General features: G+C 53.2%; 3 protein-coding genes and 4 non-coding genes across 7 annotated transcripts; 2 read left to right on the top strand and 5 right to left on the bottom strand.

The window, feature by feature from the left end:
• The first annotated feature begins 919 nt into the window (after positions 1–919).
• On the top strand, positions 920–3,670 carry TLCD1 (TLC domain containing 1). Its single transcript, XM_004267124.3, has 4 exons — positions 920–1,859; positions 2,193–2,275; positions 2,369–2,451; positions 2,844–3,670. The coding sequence occupies exons 1-4, from the start codon at positions 1,666–1,668 to the stop codon at positions 3,225–3,227; spliced, it is 744 nt and encodes a 247-aa protein (XP_004267172.1). The 5' UTR covers positions 920–1,665; the 3' UTR covers positions 3,228–3,670.
• A 144-nt stretch (positions 3,671–3,814) lies between these two features.
• RPL23A (ribosomal protein L23a) lies at positions 3,815–7,076 on the bottom strand. The gene is made up of 5 exons (XM_004267125.3): positions 6,965–7,076; positions 6,174–6,357; positions 4,675–4,851; positions 4,105–4,174; positions 3,815–3,874 (listed from the first exon to the last, which is right to left on the bottom strand). The coding sequence occupies exons 1-5, from the start codon at positions 6,987–6,989 to the stop codon at positions 3,860–3,862; spliced, it is 471 nt and encodes a 156-aa protein (XP_004267173.1). The 5' UTR covers positions 6,990–7,076; the 3' UTR covers positions 3,815–3,859.
• On the bottom strand, positions 3,992–4,060 carry LOC117200432 (small nucleolar RNA Z17). The gene has a single exon (XR_004482010.1). It is a non-coding gene; the product is annotated as a small nucleolar RNA Z17 (small nucleolar RNA).
• On the bottom strand, positions 4,252–4,319 carry LOC117200429 (small nucleolar RNA SNORD42). The gene has a single exon (XR_004482007.1). It is a non-coding gene; the product is annotated as a small nucleolar RNA SNORD42 (small nucleolar RNA).
• Positions 4,924–4,995, bottom strand: LOC117200431 (small nucleolar RNA Z17). Its single transcript, XR_004482009.1, has one exon. It is a non-coding gene; the product is annotated as a small nucleolar RNA Z17 (small nucleolar RNA).
• On the bottom strand, positions 6,458–6,524 carry LOC117200428 (small nucleolar RNA SNORD42). The gene has a single exon (XR_004482006.1). It is a non-coding gene; the product is annotated as a small nucleolar RNA SNORD42 (small nucleolar RNA).
• A 63-nt stretch (positions 7,077–7,139) lies between the features above and the next one.
• On the top strand, positions 7,140–12,206 carry RAB34 (RAB34, member RAS oncogene family). Its single transcript, XM_049701757.1, is given in 12 exon segments — positions 7,140–8,312; positions 8,315–8,384; positions 9,188–9,266; positions 9,479–9,570; positions 10,412–10,477; positions 10,580–10,681; positions 10,798–10,862; positions 10,988–11,039; positions 11,229–11,310; positions 11,390–11,480; positions 11,594–11,701; positions 11,784–12,206. Coding segments are annotated over 12 exon segments (1,197 nt in total). The 5' UTR covers positions 7,140–7,990; the 3' UTR covers positions 11,852–12,206.
• The last annotated feature ends 3,047 nt before the right edge of the window (positions 12,207–15,253 follow it).

Raw genomic sequence — 15,253 nt, 5'->3', positions numbered from 1 at the left:
AGAACTTCCTTGGGGGAAGATGTCAGGGAAGTGGATTACTACCTGAAAGCTTCGGGGAGAAGGGGAAAGACCCTTGTTCGGCTGATATGGGTTCAAGGCTTCTGCCCAGAGGTAGGGGGTCGGTTAGTACAATCGTCCAAGATCTTGACCAGAAGTGAGTTTAATTCCAGGTCGCTCCCTGGCGCCTCCTGCACTTCACGAGCTCCATAAATGCTCAGTTTAGGGAGCAGGAAGGATGGTGATTAGTTAAGGGATAGCATCCCTATTTCTGAGTGGGCGAGGAAAGTGAGGAAAGGGGTGTTTATCTTCAGCTCCCACCCTGCCCCTTGAAAGGGTGCCCAAACCTACCCACATGGAATGACCACTGGAAGGGCCCCTCATGAGGGCCCCTCAGTCTGGCTCAGGCCGCTGTGGCTGTCGGACAAAGCTGCCCTGTGAGCAAAGGGGAGCACAGAGTGGAAGGCCGCTCAGCCGGGACACTCCGTGCTCTCACCTAGAAACCGATTGGGCCTTGGTTGACCAAGAAGCCCCAGAGGGGTTAATGTGTAACCTTGGAGCCATCAGGGGAGGCAGAACAAACACCCAAACCGCTTTGCGCCTCGGGTTTCTGGCTTTTCCTCCCTCTCGCAGCACCTCCACCACCTCTCCCCCGCCCCCGCCCCAACTACTCCTTTCTCCTTTACCCCTGTCCCCGCCTCTCCGCCGCCCTTCAGTTTGCCTGGTTCCTTCGCGGGCGGGAGGGGATCCCGCGCCACGGTGAGGACAGGCTGACACCTAGTGGTCGCGAGGTGCAATTGCTCCACGCCACTGGCCTGCGGAATGAGAGTCACCCCAGCGGCCTGGGCAAATCGGCCGTCTTCCCCGCCCTAGCCTCCAGGGAGCAGGGAGAAGAGAGCTAGGACTGTCTGAGGGAGGACTATGACTGCCGCGCGGCCCCAGGAACCCAAGAGCCGGACGGGAAATGGGTGATGAGTTAGTCGAGTTTCTAGGCACCGACTCGGTGCGGGACGAGGTAGAGGCAGGTAAACGTGTTCGTCTTGGGCTCGAAGAAGCTAGTGATCCAGTGGAACAAGGTCCGGGCGGAGATCACAGTCCGAAGCGGGGCACCGGCTGGTCCCCAGAACCAGGGATTAAGGACGTGGGTTGTGACGGGCCTCGCTTAGTTCTCCTCACAAAGGAGTTGAGGGCGGGCAGAGAGAGTTCTCTCAGTACCCGCCCAGGCAGGGGAGCCGGGACCCCTGGGGAAAGTTGGGCATGCGGGTTAACTAGGCCAAGCGAGCGAAGTGGGACTCCGTCGGCAGTCGGGAGCTGCCAGCGAGGGGTGGCTCGAAGGCGGCGCCCCGGGGACAGCCCATTTTGCCCGGAGTCCGCGGGAGCCTGGAGGCGCCAGGGGGGGCCCCGGGAAATGGGGCCCGCGCCCGCCGCGCTGCAGAGGCGCCGGAGGGGCGGGGATAGGCGGGCGGGGCGGGACGGGGGCGGGGGCAGAGGCCGGCTGGGAGGGAACTGGAGGAGCGAAGGGGCCTAGAGGTCTTCGCCGAAACCGTGTGTGTGAGGCCGGCGGCCGGCAGGAGAGGCGTCCGGGGTGGACTGGCCCGAGAGGGAGCCCCTTTCCCGAACGGCCGGAGGAGGCCACCTAGAGGGCGGACAGAGGCAGGGAGGGCCAGCATGCCCCCAATGCTCTTCCCCGCCCTGCCGCTGCTCCTGGGCGCCACGCTGACCTTCCGGGCGCTCCGGCACGCGCTCTGTCGCCTGCCTCTGCCTGCGCACGTGCGCGCCGACCCCCTGCGCACCTGGCGCTGGCACAACCTTCTCGTCTCCTTCGCCCATTCCATTGTGTCAGGGATCTGGGCGCTGCTGTGGTGAGTGAAGGACTGGGGGAGTGAAGGTGGCTAGGGGACCCCGCATTACTCTTTCCATCACTCACCGGCGGGCTAAGGCCCAGGCAGTCTCACCCGATTCCCGGTTTAAAACGCTGTCCAATCAGGAGCGGCAGCAGCGCCGGGGGGCGGGGGGGCGGGGTTCTCACCTGGGAAACAGGAGACACCTGGGTTTCAGCCGAGCCCCTCCTGGCTCCCCCGTCAGCCAATAGCGCCAGCCCAGACCCTCCGGGGACCGGCAAGGGTAATGGCGGGGGGAGTCGTGGGTCCCTGGGGATACTGAGATGAGAGCCTGCCTTCTCCCTTCCCTTCCAGTATATGGCAGACCCCTGAGATGCTGGTGGACGTTGAGAGCGCATGGTCGCTTTCTGGCTATCTGCTTGTTTGCTTTTCCGCAGGTAGGTCTTGCCCAGGAAGCATTAAAAAGGGGGGACAGGGGTAAGCTTCTTGTTCAGTACCATTTATGACCTCTTCCCCCAACCCTCCGCTAGGGTACTTCATCCACGACACACTGGATATTGTGGTTAGCCAACAGGCACGAGCTTCTTGGGAATACCTCGTCCACCACGTCATGGTGAGAAGCAGGGGATGTGGTATAGGCCTGGTGCTAGCAACCTAGTCTCAGCTGTCTTTCTGAACCTGGGAGGTAAAGACCATCTTTTCTTAACTCCATCCCCACCCTGTGTCCCACATCTCATGCTAGAATGCTGAGGGCTGGCAGTCTCTGGGCCCTTGCTTCACTATTTGAGGCCAGCAATCATGGCCTCACCTTAAGACTGGAAACTCCACCCAGAATCTGTGGGGAGGGATCAAAATTTAATCTTGACTCCACTGTAAACTATATTTCAGAAAGCAAATAAGGGAAGATTTCCTACCCCTCAATCTGGTAGCCTTGTTATTCCAACCAACTTCCAGGAAAGCCTTGACATCTGGGTTCCCTAAGCCATTCTCTCCCTTGCCTTGTAGGCTATGGGTGCCTTCTTTTCAGGCATCTTTTGGAGCAGATTTGTTGGTGGGGGCGTCCTAACACTGCTGGTGGAGGTCAGCAACATCTTTCTCACAATACGCATGATGATGAAGATCAATAATGCCCAGGACCTCCTCCTCTATCGAGTCAACAAATACATCAACTTGTTTATGTACTTTCTTTTCCGACTGGCCCCTCAGGCGTACCTCACCCATTTCTTCCTGGGTTACGCCGGCCAGAGGAACCTGGGAACCTTTCTGCTGGGCATCCTGCTTATGCTGGACATCATGATCCTCATCTACTTTTCCCGCCTCCTCCGCTCTGACTTCTGCCCCCAAGGTGTCCCCAGCCGGCAACACAAAGACAAGTTCTTGATTGAGTGAAAAACGCAGTTAGGGACTTGTGGTAAGGACAGCAAACACAGCCAAGAACACCCTCACACGGACTGAGAAGAGACTTATTAGCCCCTTGCCTGAGGTGTCCTCTGGGGCCAGCCACTCCACCTTTCAAGCCTGCACCCACTATTGAAAACACTAATGAAAGCACTCTTCTGAAGTCCTTGTCCTTCCTTGGGCAAGGGGTGAGGGAAGCAGACAGACCGGTTGGACATGGTAGATGGGTATGGGGACAAGGTGCTACTGGAAAGCCAGCCAACCCACACTGCCCTGAAATGGATGCTAATGAAAACTCTGGATACTGGTTTCATACAAAGCCTCTTCCAGAGATGAAGGAAGGGGTTCTTGCAAAGCTTCTTGCTTGGTCTCTTACCTCATGATGGAGGCCAAGTTGTAGTTGTCCTAAGATGTGTCTGGGTCACAAATATCTGTTACAGGTATGGTGAGGTGATAGGGCTGAGTGTTCCAACAGGTTAAGTAGACCAAGAGTCTTGCCCAAGCCCTGTTACTTAGGTGTGTATATACCATAGTATGGCCTCCCACCCAGAAATCAACAGAAAGAAAAGAAGCATACATCTAGTGAAAACTTTTATATTTAGAATTAGTCAGCTGGACTCAGTTTAGATGATCCCAATCTGAAAAACAAAAGGGAGCTTTGTTACTGGGAGTTGAAATGTGAATATTAAGCGGGAAATGTCAAAGTTAAAAAGCAAATTGAGGGCACATGGTGAGGGGTAGGGCCTATTAAAGACGGGGCTCAGTCAGTTGAAAGTAATCACCGAAGTCAAAGTTTGGTAACTAACAGACACATCATTTGCACCCAGGAAGCGGGGGTGTTAAGGAGTTTGTAGCAAAGGAAGCTTACTTTGTTGGCAACATCCAAAGCGTCATAGTCAGGAGCCAGTCGAACATATGCCTTCTTCTCTCCATCAGGCCTAGGGTGGAGAAGGAAGCCTTAGTCCCTACTGCCCTCACTGCCCCCATATGCCCTTCCTTCCTCCCCAGTCTTCTGGCATATCAGTGGTTCCTTTGTTCATGTCACTCCCCCGCCCCAAATAGTGATTTTTCCATCATTTGCGCAGAGGGGGTCAGGGAAGCCACTAAGCCACAAATGAAGCCAATTCCATTTTATGGGAAACACCACAGGCATCCTGACATTAACTGTATCTTACTCTAGGGTCTGCTTCTGTCTAGAGATAGGGATCAAGAAAATGAGCATCAACCCCTTAAGTCCTAGAGGAAGGACAGCTGATGTTTCCTCAGAAGTCCATACTCCATACAAGGGGCTGCAATTACAGCAGGGGCTGCTCACTGGGAAGTCTACTTCTGATCCCAAAAGCAGCATCAAGGAATTTCATGCCATTCTGGTTTCCTGGCTTCTGACAAGAGGCCCAGAGGCCCCGGGTTCCTCCCCATCCCACAGGACTCCACTCACCTGATCAGGGTGTTGACCTTAGCCACGTCAATGTCATAGAGCTTCTTCACAGCCTGTTTAATCTGGTGCTTGTTGGCCTTGACATCCACAATGAACACCAGTGTGTTGTTGTCTTCTATTTTCTTCATGGCTGACTCGGTGGTGAGGGGGAACTTGATGATGGCATAGTGGTCAAGCCTGGGAGAGGCAAAATGGGGTCAGCTGGCTTGGGCCCAGTACAATAAAGAATGCGCCCTCTTTTTGAGCCCAGGTGCATCAGACAACGAGGTAGCAATCATTTGTGTCAGACTTTGGTCGCTGAACAGTGTCATCACGTGCACCCTGAAACTTAGGGACCTGGAGCCTCAGCTTGGGGACATCTCAAGGGCTTTCACGTTAAGTGATTAAACAATCATTTTTGAGTTCCAACTTTATTCATTCTTTTACCTGACCTCAACATTTCTGAAGAGCAAATTTCTAGAAGAAATTTGAGACTTAAGAGGTTAGACAACTTAACCCAAGAGCACAAAGTTAAGACTATGGGATCTAGAAACTCAGGCTAGGGTTCCAAGAATGTTGGTGCTTCACTATGAGGCTGAATTGACTGTTTTGCCCCCTTTGGTTGCTGAAAACTGGCTTACAAGCCATCAATTCTTGAAAGTAACTTTTTATTTACAGCTCAGGTTAGTTACAGTGGCCATCTAACACAGCTTTCCCCCTGAAATTTAGAGAAGCAAGGCTCTATTTGCCTGGGTACACCATCCTCTTTTGAAGAGAGATCAGATCTCAATCTCTCATCACACTAAATTCTAGGTCCAAATGGCAGTAAAAAGTCTGTCAAATCCATTTCTCTGTGGACACAATCCACTCTCCTGCCTTTTTCTTAGGAAGCAGTGGGAAGACCCACTGGTGATAACCACTACCATGGCTCTACTCTAAACTGTGCTCCCTAAGGTCGGTCATTACCACTATTGACACCGGAACACTCAAGTACCCTAACCTTTTCCACTCACTCCAACCATTCCTTGAGTGTAAACATTTGGGAAAGTGAATGAAAAGAAGTTGCCATACACTGCTGCAGGTCTTCACTGTCCAATACAGATAAATGAATCTCATCAATCTGGAATCATCCCACATCCTCACCTTACAGGACTATTCCCCACAGCAAAGATTTAAAAAAAGTGCAATGAGGAGCAACCTAAACCTGGAACCCCCAAACAAAGAACATCTAAGTCCCACTTTATACTCACAAGAAGGTAGACTACATATGAAATGATGATTAACCTAACAATTCGCTAATCTTGACAGTGACTCTGGGTTGTTTTAAACAATTCCTGCTAATATGCTAAACACACCTCCTTTCGTTTTTAAAGAGGGCATTATTCTCTTCATACTTCCTTTAGAGAAGCACACTAGGTACCAACGTGGTTTTGAGAAGCCATGCTCTAGGTTTGGTAAATTTCCAAATTACCAATGGAGGATACCCAAACATCTTTTCATGGGTACGGGGCAGTACTGACTTGTTTCTCCTAGGGGCGCTCTTCCGAGGATATTTGGGCTGCCTCCTGAGCCGCAGTGTTTTGGGCCGTCGGAAGGTGGGTGACGTCCGGATCTTCTTTTTTTTGTGGCTGTGTACGCCTTTCAACACTGCTTTCTTGGCCTTCAAAGCTTTTGCTTTGGCTTCGGCTTTGGGAGGGGCAGGGACTGAGAGAAGGAAAGAAGGAAAGAAAAATCCCGACGGTGCGAGATTCAGAAATCAATCACTTCCGGCCTCAAGACCCATAGTGGGCGCCCCAGGCCACACGTGCATCAGTGGTTCCTTTGAAGACATCACAAGTCTCAGGAATTTAAAATTTTTCCATCATATGCACGTTTCTAGGGGGAACTTGGGATACGATGAGAAAGAAACTAGCAATGACCGAAAGCTTGACACTTGATAAAAATGTGAACTAGTAGTTTTATGTATACCGTCGCCCAGCCATTGGCGGAGAGTATATAGCCCCATTTAACATGGGGATAAAAGAGAAGTTGAGGGTACCGATTCCTTACATGTCTAGAGACATGGAGCTCCCCAGAGCCGACTGTCTGGCTGTCCCCCGCAGGTGGTACCGGCCGGGCTTGCCTCCCCAACACCCTTCACTGAAGCCCAGACCGTGCGGCTGGGCCCACGCGCTCCTCAGCGTTGCCAAAACTCGAGGAGCTGTCCCACAGCACACACCGCAAGGCCTGGCCCAGCCATCATCCTCCCAGTCCATTCACTCTGCGGGGACCCCAGGCCAGCCAGCTGTGTATCCCCAGCCCCAGCACACACCTTCCTTCTTCGCTTTCGGCGCCATCTCCGTGAAAAGGGTTTCCGAGACTTGTTCCCACGGGCTTATAGAGTCAAGTCTCACAGAAGACTCGCGATACTTTTTAGTTAAAGCTGATTGGATACTCTGCAGCGCGACGCCCGCCGGGAATGGTAGTTAGATTTTATTTCCTCGCGAGAAGGATTAAACTAGCACCACCCCTCCGTTTGTTAGACCCTAAAGCTTCATGGGGGTTGTAGTGTTTTGGAGACGCGTGTTTATTTTATGTGGCGGGTGGATGGTGTAGCCTGCGGCTGCACGGGACTGAGCGCTTCACATCTTGAGCAACTTTAGGGAGGAGGATTACAGGATTGCAGTTACACTGCAAACTGGAATTAATATACTGTAGTTAGATTGACTCAGGTAGAGTGAAGCAAAATTCTATAACGTTAGAGCAGAATTTGCCCAGTCCAACTCCCTCAGACATCTGTGGAAATTGAGGTCGAGAGAGGGGACACGGCTTATTTATAACACGGTGATTAGGTGGCGGAAAAAGTCGAGTCAGGCGGAGGGGAAGAGCAAAGTGTCAGAAGAGGTAGGAGGTGGCCACATTGCCCCTATGACAGATTTCATGCTGTCTTCCCGATAACACTCTTGAAGAGACTACCAATTATTCCAAATACCCAGAGATCAGATTTCTCCAGGATACGCTCGTTCTTCTTGGGAATAATTTCATTCACAGTCCCCTCCCTTTAAGCAGTCTTCTCTTCCTTGATCCAGTCATCTTTGTGTCCCCAAATTCAGTTCCTGACACAGAGCAAGGTTTAGTAAACGCTCGGGTTTTCTTCTTTGAACGACTGTGCTTATCCCATATCACATCTCCTTTCTGTCCTGCCCCTCCTCTCTTGGAATCACCTTTGAAGGTGAGATTTGTTGTGTGCTACCCCCTCTTCTAGCCTGCAGACTGCAAAAAGGAAAAGTCCTGGGGGAGTGGAAGTAGATTTCAATGGGGTCAGAGCGGAGAACGCCCATACCAAAGGAGAGTCCCCATGTCCCAGAGCGGTGACTTCTCCAAAGGGAGGAATTCTGGGTCCCCTAGCCCTCCTTTATCCTCCATCAAGGGAGGCAGCTTGGTCTTCGGCGCCCCAGGCCCCCAATCTAACACGGCAGCCTTGGAGGAAAACGCACCAGATTTCGGACCTCTCTCTCCTTGGTGGTACCTCGTTCCGACCCTGGCACCCCCTCTACGCTCCCCACCACCACCTCCCAGGGCAGAAGGGCGAGTGGGGGCAGACCCTATGAGTCACGTCCTGGGCCTGGAGTTGAGGAGGGAAGCGCCGCCTCTCCTAGGGCCCCTTCTCTCCCCCTTTCCCCTCCCGCTGGTTCCTGGCGCAGCCAGATGCTGCGCAGCGATCACCGATTCCCCATCACCAATTCGACTGGGTAAGGGTCCTCATGGAGGCTCCGCCCGGCACAGGAGGTGCCCGGGAGAGAGACCTGGGGGATCCCGATCTGGGCAGGTTCCAACCAGGGTGAGGGCGGGCCCGCAGCCGGGTGAGGCGTCTGCAGGGGGAGCCTGACCTGGGGCAGCGATGCCGGGAGGAGGGGAGGGGGAGGCTGGGGCGGACTGCGAGGCCTGGAGCTGCCGGGAGAGGGGCGGGGGGCGGCCCTTTTCCAGGAATTTCCGGGGATCAAGTTACAGCGCTTGCGAAGGGAGAGCCGAGTGGGACGCGAGGCCCTGCAGCGCACTGGGCCCCTCGCCCCCTCCTCCAGCAGTCCACCGGCCGTGCTGTGCCGTCCCTGCCCACACTGACCCCGTGTGGCGGGGCCGCTCCGCGCCCCCGGGCTTCTCTGTTATGGTAGGGTCGCCTCAACCCCGAGTTGTCGTCGGGTCTTCACGGCCTCGAGTTATTGTAGGAACTATCCGGCCCCGGGTTATTGTAGGGTCAGCGCGGGCTCGGGTCCCCCCAGACGGGACTCCACGCCCCAACTTGGCGGCCGAGGGGTCTCCTCGCCCCCGAGTCGTCCTGGGGACGCCCCGGGCCCGTGTGATTGTGGGTTCGCCCCGGCCCCGGGTGATTGTCTCATCCCCGTGGCCCGCGGTGGTTGTAGCGTCCCCGAGGCCACGGGCTCCCGTAGGCTCCCCGTGGCCCCGAGTTATAGTCGGGACCCCTCGGTCGCGGGTGATTGTTGGGTCTCCACGGGCCCGGGTCGCTGGGGCGGATCAGGCCTCCGCGCCTTCTCAGGGCGCCCCGCAAGGCCGCAGGCAAGATGAACATTCTGGCGCCGGTGCGGAGGGACCGCGTCCTGACGGAGCTGCCCCAGGTAGGCGCCAGGGCCACGTCGGGCTTCTGGCTGCGGTGGGTGTGGGCGGGGAGTAGGCGGCACCAGACCAGTTACAGGCTTGGGCCCAGCCCTGCCGCCCAGCTAGGCCTGCTGCTTCTGGGTGGTCTCCTCCCCATCCCCCGCCGCGGGCTGCTTGGTTGCGGGAAGAGGGCCAGGAATGGGTGAGTCTCGTTCTCTTCCCTCCCTCTCAGTACCTGAGGAAGGAGGCCGCTTTGCACGTGCACAAAGACTTCCACCCCCGCGTCACCTGCGCCTGCCAGGAGCACCGGACAGGCACCGTGGGGTGAGTTAGAGACACCCGGAACGAAGAAAGGAAGTCCCAGGAAACCTGTAGTCAAAGCAAGGGTACAGAGCCAACATCTGGAGGCTCCGTTTCAGCTTTTACCAGCTATATGGTTATTCCCGCTTTTCATGCCCCTGTGTGCTCCTGTTTCTTCCAGCTAGGTTGAGGCGAGTCCTAAGAGATGGGGTGGGGTAGGAAGGTGGCAGTTTAATTCCTGACAGAGAGAAGGTGTCCAACATGAGGGCGTGGTCGCCAGCTCAGCTTCCCACACACCATCTATTTGAGCTCCAGGGTAGGGAGCAGTCCTAGAGGGATGAGTCCTATTGTGGGTAAAAAAAGGTAACACTGTTAACAGTTGCCACCAGTAATTGAGCATTTACTGTGTGCCCAAGCAGTGTGTTGTATACTATTATTGTCTATTATTAAATGGAAAACACCACCACTTTTAAGATGTATCCTGATTTCAGAGATGTTAGAATGTATGTTTGTGTGTGTGTGTGTATGTCTCAGAATATAGGACATTTATCTCATTTTAACCTTCACAACAACCCAGTAAAATGTATGTTAAATCCCCACTTAACAAAGGTTGAAACTGAGGCTCAGAGAAGCTGAGAAACTTGTCCTAAGTCACACAGCTAGTAAGTGAGAGCTGGAATTCAAAATCATGTCTCTCTGATACTAAAACAAAAACGCTCCTCCCCAGCATATCTGTCCAGGCCTGGTGTCTATGGTAACCTCAGCCTGGGTGCAGCTACCTTTGTGGACCTACTAGGGAGCATTGGGACTCCTCTGAGTGAAAGAGCTAGCGCTCACTTTTCCTGCCCACTCTTGTGTCCAGCAGATTTAAGATCTCCAAGGTCATTGTGGTGGGGGACCTGTCAGTGGGGAAGACTTGTCTCATTAATAGGTAAGAGGGTGCTGCAGCTGAGCTGGTCTGGGCTGGGCAGAGTGGGCCCAGGTCTAGCCAGGTGGGCTGGGCTCAGGACCAGAGCATCTGGTGCCCCCTCAGGTTCTGCAAAGACACCTTTGATAAGAACTACAAGGCCACCATCGGAGTGGACTTTGAGATGGAACGATTTGAGGTGTTGGGCGTCCCCTTCAGTCTGCAGCTGTGAGTTCTTCCTCCACTCCTTCCTGCCGTTCCTTCTCCCAGCACCTATCTCCCACCGCAGCCACCAGCACCACCCTGCCCCACACATACCTGTGTTCCCCCCTCTTTCCTCCCAGCTGGGACACCGCTGGACAGGAGAGGTTCAAATGCATTGCATCGACCTACTACCGAGGAGCTCAAGGTAAGGGCCACGGTTAAGTGAGGTAGGTGGGAGCACCTGGCCTCTAGTCTAGGGCTGGAGGGATTGTGGAAATGAACCAGTAGTGTCTTCCCCAACAATCTGCATGTTTTCTTCCACTCTTCCAGCCATCATCATCGTTTTCAACCTGAATGATGTGGCCTCCCTGGAACATACCAAGTACGTGCGCATGCTGAACTATAATGGGGGCTCTGGGAAGAGAAGGTTCAGAAAAGAGAGGGGTCAGGAGCATGGAAGGGAAGGAGAAGAATGTATCCAGGACCAGAGAGAGGGTCCCTGGGCATATAAGTGTCAGCGGGGGGAGCCTATCTAGCTCCCTCATCCCTTGCTGTCCACTGTCTATGGCAGGCAGTGGCTAGCTGATGCACTCAAGGAGAATGACCCTTCCAGTGTGCTTCTCTTCCTCGTGGGTTCCAAGAAGGACCTGAGTGTGAGTGTGCCAGTGGGGGGAGTTCCCACCTTGACAAGGGAAACCCCACCCCCAGCATCTGACTCTGGCTTTCCCTCAGACTCCTGCTCAGTATATGCTAATGGAGAAAGATGCACTCAAGGTGGCCCAAGAGATGAAGGCCGAGTACTGGGCAGTCTCATCTCTCACTGGTGAGTCAGAGGCGTCCTGCCTTCTGCTGTGGCATTCCTGCCTACCTTGCCTCTCACTCCTACACTCCAGCTGTGCTCATTGACCCCAGGCCTGAAACTGCTCCCTGTGTCAGGTGAAAATGTCCGGGAATTCTTCTTTCGTGTGACGGCACTGACCTTTGAGGCCAACGTGCTGGCTGAGCTGGAGAAATCGGGGTCCCGGCGTATTGGGGATGTTATCCGTGAGTGCCCGCCTGGATGAGGGTGGCAGAGGGCACAGGGACCCTCCAATCCCTGCTTCACATGTTTCTCACCCTTCTTCAGGCATCAACAGTGATGACAGCAACCTCTACCTAACTGCCAGCAAGAAGAAGCCCATGTGTTGCCCGTGACGGGTGAGGGTACTGTCCAGAGACTGCCCAGCCCTGGGGCAGTGTGCCACCTTTACTCCCCCAGAGCTCAACCCCTGGACATTTGCACTAACTGTTTTTCCAGACCAAAGAGCTGCCCCTTGGTGGCAGTATCCCCAGAGGTGTAGCTGGGACCATGCTAGTCACTTCCTGCTCCCAGGCACCGTGCCAAAAACTGGATGCCCCTCTCCTCCAGGGTCCTCCAGGTTGCCCAGTGGTAGGGAGGTGGGTGGGCCCTGCTGCTCTTACTCAGCCTGCTGGGCCCTCTGGGTTTGAGGATGCTTAATGGTCCCAGCCTCACACTATGCCTTATGCATTAAAATATCTGTTATTAGCAGGTTAGGTGCTGGAGTCCTTTGTGGGGGATCAAGGGTGTGGAATGGGCAGGGCTGTATGGTGATCTTGGGACTGGAGCCTTCTGGGATTCTGGCCATTCCTGGCCTCTGGGCAGGCCTCAGGCAGGCTAGGAGCTCAGGGACCACGTTTGGGGGATGCACCGAACCCTTACTGGATGACATCTGAATAATTTTTGAGATCTTTGAGAGCTCTTTTCCTTTGGTTCCTTCCCCCCAAATGTCTCCTGCTACTTCGTGCTTATACCCAAGTCCACCATTGGATAATATTTTTATTTTTTTTCACCTTCCTCCTGCCTGTCCTTTAAAAAATACTTCTCTGAGGGGAACACAGTGAGAAGTGAATGAGTTTTGGGTGTTTTGGGTTGACCAGAAGGCCCAGGAAGGTAAAGGCAGGGCTCTTACTCAGAAGATGTGCTATCTGATAACATCTAACTATATTAGTTAACAAAATTATCAGTAGCGTATTCTTATATTTTAAAACAATTAAAAAACTAAATTGGATAAAAAATAAGACATACGGGGACTTCCCTGGTGGTCCAGTGGTAAAGAATCCACCTTACAATGCAGGGGACGCGGGTTCGATCCCTGGTCAGGGAACTAAGATCCCACATGTTGTGGGGCAACTAAGCCCGCGCGCCACAACTACTGGGCCCACGTGACTCAACTAGAGCCCGCATGCCACAAACTACCGAGCCCACAGGCCCTGGAGCCTGAGAGCCACAACTAGAGAAAAACCTGCACACCACAACCAGAGAGAAGCCCGCGTGCCAGAACAAAAGATCCCGCATGCCTCAACGAAGATCCCGCGTGCTGCAACTAAGACCCAATGCAGCCAAAAAAAAAAGACATACATTTTTCCCTCTTCAAAAAAAAAACACGTGCTCCAAGTCAGGAGGACCTGCATTTGAATCCTTGCTGTCCATCCTGGGACACTCAGACAAATCACTTATCCTCTGTGACTTAGTTTCCTCATCTCTATTATTATTTTTTTTGTGGGGGGGGCATGCCATGCAGCTTATGGGATTTCAGTTCCCTGACCAGGGATTGAATCTGAGCGATGGCAGTGAAAGCCCAGAATCCTAACCACCAGGCCACCAGGGAACTCCCAGTTGCCTCATCTGTAAAATGAGGTTTCATGGATGAAATAAGATAAATCACTAACATACACAGGAAGAGCTCAAAAACCTTAACTATTATAACCGTTTGGATGAAGAGTGACCGAGAACCTGGCTCACTGTTGACATCCAGAAGGCCAGAGATTGGCTAGAAGTGTCTCAGATATCTGGGCCAACAATGGAGGGACACATGTGGCCTGGTGTCATCCTGGGAGGTCATGGAGGGTCAAGATTAGAACACAGATCCTCGTTCCCAGTCAGCAGATATTCTTCCTTTGCTTCCATTTTTTTTTTTTAATTTAAATTGGAGTATAGTTGCTTTACACTGCTGTGTCAGTTTCTGCTATACAGCAAAGTGAATCAGCCATACATATACATATATCCCCTCTGTTTTGGATTTCCTTCCCATTTAGGTCCCCACAGAGCACTTGAGTAGAGTTCTCTGTGCTATACAGTAGGTTCTCATTAGTTATCTGTTTTGTACATAGTAGTGTATATATGTCAATCCCGATCTTTTGCCTCCATTCTTACCCACTACTCTATTCTGGAAGAGTTGGCTTTTCTGCACTCTCCTCCTTCTCCTGGCTTCCCCTCCCCTGCTGTTCTTATTTATTTTTTTAAAACTATTTTATTTATTTTTGGCTGTGTGTGTCTTTGTTGCTGCACACGGGCTTTCTCCAGTTGCGGTGAGCGGGGCTTCTCTTGTTGTGGAGCATGGGCTCTAGGCACGTGGGCTTCAGTAGTTGTGGCACATGGGCTCAGTAGTATGGCTCACGGGCTCTAGAGCGCAGGCTCAGTAGTTGTAGCACACGGGCTTAGTTGCTCTGCGGCATGTGGGATCTTCCCAGACCAGGGCTCGAACCTGTGTCCCCTGCATTAGCAGGCGGATTCTGAACCACTGCGCCACCAGGGAAGTCCTCCCTGTTGTTCTTAGAGTTCTCTAAAGCTACAGTGGGTCTGGGTGGTGATCCTGCACTCCGGCTGCTGGGTCTTGAGGAAGGTGGAGGTTGAGATCATGCAGAGCAGCAACAGGAGAGGCCCTTGATGGCTCTGGAGAAAACAAAGTTTAAGCAACATCCTTTTCCCTTCTCTCCATCCTTTGAGGCATATCCTGGCTTTGGAGCCTGGTACCAAGAGAAATTGAGAGGTGTGATGTGTGGAAAGTTAGTGATGTGGCTGTAACACTTTTTTCATACTCTCCTGGAATTGTTTTTCCATCTCTGTTCCCTTACAGGACTGTGATCCCCAACTCTTGCCTTACACAGAGTGTATATGTGTGCGTGTGTGTGTGTGTGTGTGTGTGTGTGTGTGTCCTGCACCATAGTACTGTGGAGTGTTTGTGTTGTGTGGAGTGTGCGCAGCAGGAGTATGGGTCTGTGTTCTGGGTGGTGTATGTGAGGGGCGTGTGTATGTGTGCGTGTTGCATTGGTCCGTGTGTGGTGAGTAGATTTTTTTACCTGCGCTATGAGTGTGATACATGCATGTGCAGTGTGTATACTATACTTAAGGGTGAGAGGGCTGTGCGCTGTGCGGGGCGTGTGTAGTAGGTGACTATGCGTGCAGCTTGCCCTGCTCCGCGCATGGGGCAAGCCTATGGAGATACGACATGAGGTTGCAAGAGTGAAATAAAGCACTAACGCACAGGAAGAGCTCAAAAACCTTAACTATTATACTAAATATTTGGGGGAAGAGTGACCACGATTCTTTGGCTCTATGTTGACGTCTATATTGGGCAGTATTGTCTCAATACAGGGTGCCCCATGGGGGCTAGGAGGGGGCGCTGTGGGTGGGCGCCGCACGGGGGGCTGCGAGCCGACATCACGTCTTCATTAGCTGGGCTCCAGTGGAGGGGCCTGCGGACGGGGAGAGAGCGAGAGCGAGCCCGGCCTCCCGCCAGGGAAGGAGGGACCTTG

This window comes from Orcinus orca, chromosome 19 (genome assembly GCF_937001465.1).
Source record: "Orcinus orca chromosome 19, mOrcOrc1.1, whole genome shotgun sequence".
Taxonomy (NCBI): Eukaryota; Metazoa; Chordata; class Mammalia; order Artiodactyla; family Delphinidae; genus Orcinus; species Orcinus orca.
Note: the sequence above shows the minus strand (reverse complement) of the source record. Positions and strands in the feature narration are given on the sequence as shown.